General features: G+C 42.5%; 1 protein-coding gene across 3 annotated transcripts; it reads left to right on the top strand.

Annotated features, from left to right (window-relative positions):
* Positions 1-739: 739 nt before the first annotated feature.
* Positions 740-7,396, top strand: tent5c (terminal nucleotidyltransferase 5C). Of its 3 annotated transcripts, none has more exons than XM_004571989.5 (2): positions 740-829; positions 2,096-7,396. In XM_004571989.5, the coding sequence occupies exon 2, from the start codon at positions 2,118-2,120 to the stop codon at positions 3,267-3,269; it is 1,152 nt and encodes a 383-aa protein (XP_004572046.2). In that variant the 5' UTR covers positions 740-829; positions 2,096-2,117; the 3' UTR covers positions 3,270-7,396. The 3 variants fall into 3 exon arrangements, with proteins under 3 accessions (XP_004572046.2, XP_004572047.2, XP_004572045.2); XM_004571990.6 differs by having other exon boundaries at positions 826-849; XM_004571988.6 differs by lacking the exon at positions 740-829 and adding an exon at positions 995-1,153.
* Positions 7,397-7,793: the final 397 nt, after the last annotated feature.

Raw genomic sequence — 7,793 nt, 5'->3', positions numbered from 1 at the left:
CATCATAGAGGTGGTGTTACATGACTGTTTAGTGAAATTGATGAAATGAGTATTTAGGTCTTTTATTTAAGTAATAGAACAAGTGTTTTAAGCTCAAACAATACTTACAGCTGAAGGACATTTTAATTAGTTACACACTGATAGGTAGTTTTATAATATTAACAATAAAAAAATAATAAGTCACTGGAGGCTTAAAGAGTATTGACTACAAAGTGCAATGATTGCACATAAAATACAGTGGAGTGGAAGTAGAAAGTTGTAAAAGTAAAGTATAAGTACATTTACTCTGTACTTCAGCGACTACTTATCCATATTCTAGCTCATTCAATGGCTTTGAGAATAGCTGCATTCTTAGTACTTTAATCAAATGTCAGTGGTAATAATTACTATTTTTTTAAACAAACAGTTACGTACTAGCAATGCAATATTATGCACAGGATAAATATTTTGGGTCAGAATTACTGTGAACACACACACAAACACATAAATGCTAATAATTAACAGTAGCTATCGCTGAAACATAGATGGTACTTTTAGCTTCCCTGTTTTAAATAAATATGTATCCGGAGTATATATGAATCTTTTTTGTTTTGAAGTAACACGAATTAGTAGATTTTATTATAACAGTCAAAATATCAGCAAATATCAGCAAAGTTAAATTAAATTATGAAATCTTTGCTTACCAACAGTTAAATTCTACTCTTAAACTAGACGCTCCTGGTTACTTGGCAACGCATAAACCTCATTGGCCAATCAGATACTTAGCAAAGGGCATTGATACAGTCTGACGCGACCATTATTATGTGATCTGCAGATGATGAAAACTGAGGTTTGGAGTTAATATTTAAAGTTAGCATTTTATTTTAACTATCCTCGCTGTATTTCTCACATTGTACTTTCTAAGTGTAAACGGCACATTACATAGTCCGAGGAACTGTGTCGTGCCACGGCGGTGCATGTGTTTCGGAAAGGTCGTACTTCGGCTATATAAAATAGGCGTGTCTTCAGTGGGTTTGTGGTTCTAACGCTGTCTTTTAAACGGTGGCTGTGTCTCTCTGTCGGGCAGTGGATTATGTGGAGGCGTGTGCGTGACAGCAAACTTCACATCTCACGTTTCGGGCTTTGAATGCTTACAGAACAGCCTTTTGGAAATGTATGTATCTTTTAAAACCCTCCTCAGTTTCTTACGCAAATCTGTGTTTTATTTTCGTAGTTGGGGAAAGTGGTGCGTTCGCTAAGTTTGAATTGCTAAATTTAAAGTTTGCCGTGCTGTAGCCACGATTCAAAAACGTGTCGCCGGTTGCGCTATTTTAACGTGAGACGTAGATACCTAAAGTGTGTTGCTTGAGGATATTCTAACTTTGCATAACCGCTGAATTCACAAAGGGTTTTATGGCCATATGGCTAAGCTAACCATAATACTATCTTGCTAGTGTAGTGATAAAGCATTCTTATCGTCAGTTTCAGAGCAGAGTTTGGTACGCGTTTTAAATGCTGTTAGCACTGAGCCTTATTTGCTGTACATAGAGTAAAACTTGATTTTGACCTCCGCACGGCTAAATTGACAAGTCAGCTGGAACAAATAACTGCTGTTTAAAATTTTGCCCAACGTGTGGCGCGGCGACTTTTGTCGCTCCATGTAGTGGGGAATAACTATTAGTAGTACCGGTTGTTTATTCGGGAGACCCCCGGCTTTACTGGACTTGAAGCTAGCTCGGTGTTTGTCTCTCAGCGGTTCTGGAATAAAAGGCAGGCTTGCGCAGTGAGCTGTTCTAGAAACCTCACGGGCTCTGTCCTTTTACTGTGTGTAGCGTGCAGGTTGTCTCGTGCTCGCGTTCTACTGTGCTCGTGCTGAACGCTCCTGTTGCTGCTCCTGTTTCACGGCAAGAAAATGGTTCTTGATTACATTTAACTGCGCCCCCACCTCCTCTAGACACTCATTACTACAGCTAGACCAAATTTGGTAAAATTAAGAGAAAATGATTTTGTTTCCTTTAAAGAATATTGGCTAATATTTTCACATGGTAGACTTTATTTGGTATGTGTCACACTTGAGGGCTGTCACTAACATGTTTTTTCTGTCCTGCCTCCTTAGTCAATCTAAACTTTTTGAGAAGATGGATAACAAGGAGGAATCAAACAGTTGTCCCTTCAGCGTCTTGACTTGGGAGCAGGTGAGCCGGCTCAATGAAGTTCTGACTGAGGTCGTGCCCGTTCATGGACGGGGGAACTTTCCTACTTTGGAGGTGCAGCTGAATGATATTGTGGCTCGGGTGCGCTCCCGCCTTGAGCTCAGCGGCATTAAGGTGAAGGACGTACGGCTTAATGGCTCCACAGCCAGCCACGTGCTGGTGCAAGATATTGGCTGGAGCTACAAGGACCTGGACGTCATCTTCAGGGTGGACTTGCCACGTGAGGCTGAGTTCAAGCTCATCAAGGATGTTGTGCTCAGTACCCTGCTGGACTTTCTGCCTGAGGGTGTGAACAAAGAGAAAATTACACCGATGACCCTCAAAGAGGCCTACGTGCAGAAGCTAGTCAAAGTGAACACAGAGCAGGACCGCTGGAGCCTCATCTCCCTCTCCAACAATAATGGCCGTAACGTGGAGCTGAAGTTTGTGGACTCAATACGTCGGCAGTTTGAGTTCAGTGTGGACTCTTTTCAGATTGTGCTGGACTCCATGCTCTCCTTCTATGAGGTGGAGCAGGCACCCATGTCAGAGGCCTTTCACCCCACTGTTGGCGGGGAAAGCATGTATGGAGACTTCAACACTGCGCTGACCCACCTGCGAAACAAGCTCATTGCCACCAAGCGGCCTGAGGAGATCCGAGGCGGTGGCCTGCTGAAGTACTGCAACCTGCTGGTGAGGGACTTCCAGCCTGCCAGCGAGGAGGAATTCAAGGGCCTGGAGCGATATATGTGCTCACGCTTCTTCATTGACTTTCCTGACATAGGAGAGCAGCAGCGTAAGGTGGAATCCTACCTCCAGAGCCACTTTGTTGGCGAGGAGAAGAGCAAATACGACTACCTCATGATTCTCCGGCGAGTGGTTAACGAGAGCACGGTGTGCCTCATGGGTCACGAGCGGCGGCAGACCCTTCACCTCATCTCGCTGATGGCCTTCCGAGTCCTGGCGGAGCAGAACGCGATCCCCGACGCGTCCTGCGTCACCTGCTATTACCAGCCAGCGCCTTATGTCCGGGACCACAACTTCAGCAACTACTATGTGGCCAACCAGAACATTCCAACATGGCTGCCGTGTAACTGACGAGACAAACGACTTGGGATGAGCAAGATGGCGTCGCTGCTGCTTTTGAGAAGAGAAGGAATGAAATTAAGAAAAAAAAAAAAAAAAAACATAAAAAAATGTTTGGCAATAAATAATTTGTTCCTCTCAAGGCACAATTATATTTAATTGGACGAGCGTTTTGCTTTTGTTTTCTCATTCCTTTACCGACAGAAGTGTCTAGGTCATTGAATAGAAAGTGATATTTTTAAGTGTTTTGATTTTGTTTTTTCTTTTTCTCTCATGTTTGGTTGTTTCACTGTTTATCAATCCCATTCTTAATGGAGTTGCATTTTGTGCCTTAACCTCCAGGTTTACCCCATCAGTAATTTAAGTATGGGCTGTGATTTGGAGAAAGGAAAGAGGAGCTAATGCCGTAGCCTTACATTTGGTTTTCATCTTGATTTAAAAAGAAAAAGGTTGGAAAAAAAGTTGATAAAAAATGCATAAAATATTGAAAAATAGTATTATTGTATTATTGGGGAAAAAGTAACAATGGGTGACTGCCAAAAAAAAAAAAGGGGAGGGGGGGGGGGGAGAAAGCTCATCACCGGTGTTAAAGTTTACTGTGGAGGGAGAAAAGGTGGTACACTAATATCCTGTCAGAAATCAGCGGGAAGCGAGGAGTCGATTTGTTTTAATTCATTTTGACATGTAAATATTTCTGAGACATCTGTGCCAGCGGTGCCTGTGATTTGTAAATGATGCAAAAGAGAAAAAAAAATAGAAGTATTTTTTTATTTTTCCACTGTGAATTTCAACATAAGATTGGCTCCCCTCCCTCCCCCTTGTTTCCTCAGCCTTGTACCTTTCAGTCGAGACTGGCTTCGAGTGGAACTCTCAGACAGCGTAGGCCTCAAATACATGACCTCACTACTTTCCCTGTCTTTTAAGTCCGAAAGCCTTGCCATTGACCTCAGCATGCCACGGCCCCTGGGTTATTGTGGGAGGCAAATGGACAGGACTGAGCCTGGTGGGGGGGGGGGGTTTAGAGAATGTGCTTGGCTGGGAGTCCCGGATTGACAGGCTAGTTGTCTCTTCCCTTAAAAGGAGCAGCACATGGAGGGGCCCGAAGGGTTGTCCCTCACAGCTACTGCATGCTCGACAGCAGCCCTGAAATGGGAGCCACCTCTGACGCAGCTCGGTGCCTCTCCAATTACTCTTAGTCTATAATTATCATCCTTCTCTTTTTTTGTCCTGGGGTTAGCTACCTTTGAAGCAGGGAGCTGGAGCCTGGTTGTGTGATCTGCAGCAGCCCTACCACCTTACATATGTGGCAGCTGAATCACTTCCTGTCCTCATCTGTTGCCTGATGGGACACGGAGCGTTTTGAACCCCTTTTGTGGTCATGGGGAGGGCAGACAACATGCCTGCTAGTGGGATACCATTCCCCCTCTCAGACCTGGAATTTCATCAGTGTGGAAGCTACGACCAAAACGGCAGCAGAGATGAAGTCGCCGCTCCAAACCTATGAATTTCTATTTGTAGCCAAGCCTAATATTAGCTGTTAATTTCTGAACACCTGAACACACTGATGACCTAAGCTGGAAGTATTTCTGGCCACCACTGCTCCTGTTGGTTTTCCTGACATCACAGCAGCCAAGTTTGAGAGGATTTCCTCATGAATTTGTTCCCCCAAATGCACTGAGTTTCTCAGAAGTTCGGCTCCCTGTATTGCTGCTGCTGATCTCACTGTGGCTTGTGTTGGTACGAGATAACCACAGACTTATCTGGTTGGCTCATAATGTCGGGGTTGATAGAACAATTGAGGGAGATCAGTTTGGTCTGGCTGCAGGTCACATTTGAGGGGCAGGTTGTGCCGTGTCAGCTTAGCTGCAGCGTGTTTTTGTTTTTTGTTTTTTTAAACTTCTTTTAAGAACATGCTCTTGGACCAAAAGTCTGCTTTACAACCAGCAACTGAAGCACTCAAGTGCCTGTCACTTTGTGGAGAGTTGATCTTTTTAAAAGGTTTTTTAATGGTGGTCATAAAGGGGGAAAGGTTAGCAAAAGTTTTCTTTCAGCCTGTGAAGCTTTGATATAAAACTGTCTGTATTAGATAAAAGTTTATAAGGTGAATGCGCATATTTTTGGTTGAGGAGCAAAGTAATTTTGTTTTGACTTTAAAATTTGAGGGATTTTTTTTTTTTCCTATTAAGATTATTTTTCTTTAACATTAGTTTGTCCCAAACCTTATTTTGTCTTTAAAATCTGCAGTCATTCCCATGACAGCCATCTGAGCCTCTTGATCTTAGTTTTTTTTTTTTTTTTTTTTTTTTTTGTTATAAGTTTGGGCCGTCACGTCGCTGTAGTCATGTTGACCTCTGTCTTGCCCAAATGCATTCTGTAATCTGACATTTTGAGATTTTTTTTTTTTTTTTTTTTTTTTTTCTAACAGGTGCTGTATATTTACACCTTTCAACTGAATAATCTTTCCAGCATTTGCCTAGGACTGTATTCTCTAAAACAGCTGGGCTAATTCAGTTTGTCTGACTGTTCTGTTCCCCATTCGAAGCACGAAATACTTAAAGTGCACTGACGAGCTGTACGGTGGCACAGTAGCTGGAGGTCACAGAGTAAAGACCCCCTCCCACACTGGTGGAACACTTTAAAGAGGCCTTGGTCAGTTGCTGTGTGAGCCGTGCTGGTCCTCAGGGACTGCATGTTTTTGAAGACAGTTTTGTCCCCTTCATATTTTGTTTTTCTTTTAAATTTATGAGAGCAAATTGGTTTAATCTGCCCTTGATCCTGAGATGCCCCCTCCCACCTCTCTTCATTTTTCGTCTTTCCTTTGTTGTAATCCTGACTCTCCCTCTGCTCACCCTTACTACAGGCTCTTCCTAGATAAGGTGGAGGTAGGCTGCAGACTTCAGCTCATTACACCCCGACAGCAGCCCTGCTTTTTATCTTTACACCCATTCGCTCCAAAATGTTATCGTTACTCAGAGGCTCTCCTAGGTTTGTGCCAAAAGCTGTATTTTTAGTGGTGTTCTCCTAACCCTGAGACGTCGTCTCTGAAAGCTCGGGGACAGAACATTGACTCTCAGGCTAAAATCCTTTTTTTCCTAGTGGATTATGGTCTTTGAAGTAATGATGAGGCTTGGAGCAACATGCAGAGCCAGCTGCTGCTCACAGTTGGAGTTTGAAGCCTGCTGTGGTGAAAACCAGCCTCTTCTTAGGCTTTTTGTTGATGTCGCTCACCAACAGCTGTTAAGAGCGAGGTCAAAGAGACTGCGAGCAAATTTGCATTTTCCTAGAAAGTTGATAGCAGTCTGGAATACTAGTCCAGTGCCTTTTTTTTTTTTTTTTTTTTTTTTTTTTTCCTCCCCCCAATCCTCCTTTGCCCCACCCTGCTTTCACATGTTTACGGTTATTGTGGCTTTCTCTGATGACTATGCCCGAGCTTTTGCGGGGCTTGTGTCTAACCCTTTCCTTTACTGGGCTGACGTATGTCTGAACTCTCTGTGAATGGAAAGGGAATATTGTAGTTTGCATTTATTTTCTGGCCACTTTTTTCTGCTGTAAACTTGCCAGTGTTTCTTTCACACCACCTTGAGTTGGCTCACATGTTTGGGCTGCTGTTAATTGGTACAGCGTTTTTCTTTTCCCCCCCCTTATGACACCTGTAGCTGTATCCTTTGCTAGAGGGGAGATGCAGATGAGATATTTAGTGGTTATGCTTGTATAAAGTGCAAGTCTTATGCCATAGGAATGTGATAGAAGCTGTCCTACAGTTTCTGTATGACGATGATTTATTTTGTTTGCAGCAGAAACAGATGTGTGTTTACGTTAACATGTGGTGGAGCGTGTTTGTTTGCGCCTGTGTGAAGGGATGCCTGTGGTAACACAAGTTGAATGGGGGGGGAAAAAAAGTGGGGAAAATATGAACTTTGTCGCACTATATATATATTTTTGGAAATAGTTAATGCAGAAGAGCTTTTTTGTCAGCTTCGTGATTGTGACTTTGATGGTTACAACCATTAAACTATTTCATTTTTCAGCACTTTTACCTCACTAGAGTTTTTTTTTTCTCTCCTTTGAATGGAAATGTACATGTACATCAGGAAAATGTGTTTGAAGAAGAAATAATGAATAAAGAGTATTCAATGCAATATGTGCCTCATTTGTTTGTTGCTTGAAAGCTTGCATGTAAAACTGACAATGTTTTAGCATGACAGTCAAGTGATTTAGACTTAAGAAAATGGGAGTTTAGCAGAATTTTACTTAATGTGACTAAAAAATTTTGGAAGCAAGACTAGAAGTGTGGAGAAATACGAGCTTTGACTAAAGAACCGAGGCGGTCCTTTATTGTGAACCTGCTGTTGTGCTCTGCAAACTTTAAATTTCCTTTCTTTATACGATAGCAATAAAGCATCACATCATGGGAGGATTATGGTCGAGTAAAATGACTCGGCAATACACATTATAGCAGCTAGAACAAATGCAGGCGTGAAGCAAAGTTCGTGATGCTACGTTAAGAGTTCACAGCAGGAATACACTAGAAAATAT

Source organism: Maylandia zebra, linkage group LG16, assembly GCF_041146795.1.
Source record: "Maylandia zebra isolate NMK-2024a linkage group LG16, Mzebra_GT3a, whole genome shotgun sequence".
NCBI classification, from domain to species: domain Eukaryota; kingdom Metazoa; phylum Chordata; class Actinopteri; order Cichliformes; family Cichlidae; genus Maylandia; species Maylandia zebra.
This window is presented reverse-complemented; position numbering and strand designations above follow the sequence as displayed.

Excerpts from the sequence above, each read along its gene's own strand:
- tent5c (XM_004571989.5), top strand. The coding sequence starts at position 2,118 with ATGGATAACAAGGAGGAATCAAACAGTTGTCCCTTCAGCGTCTTGACT.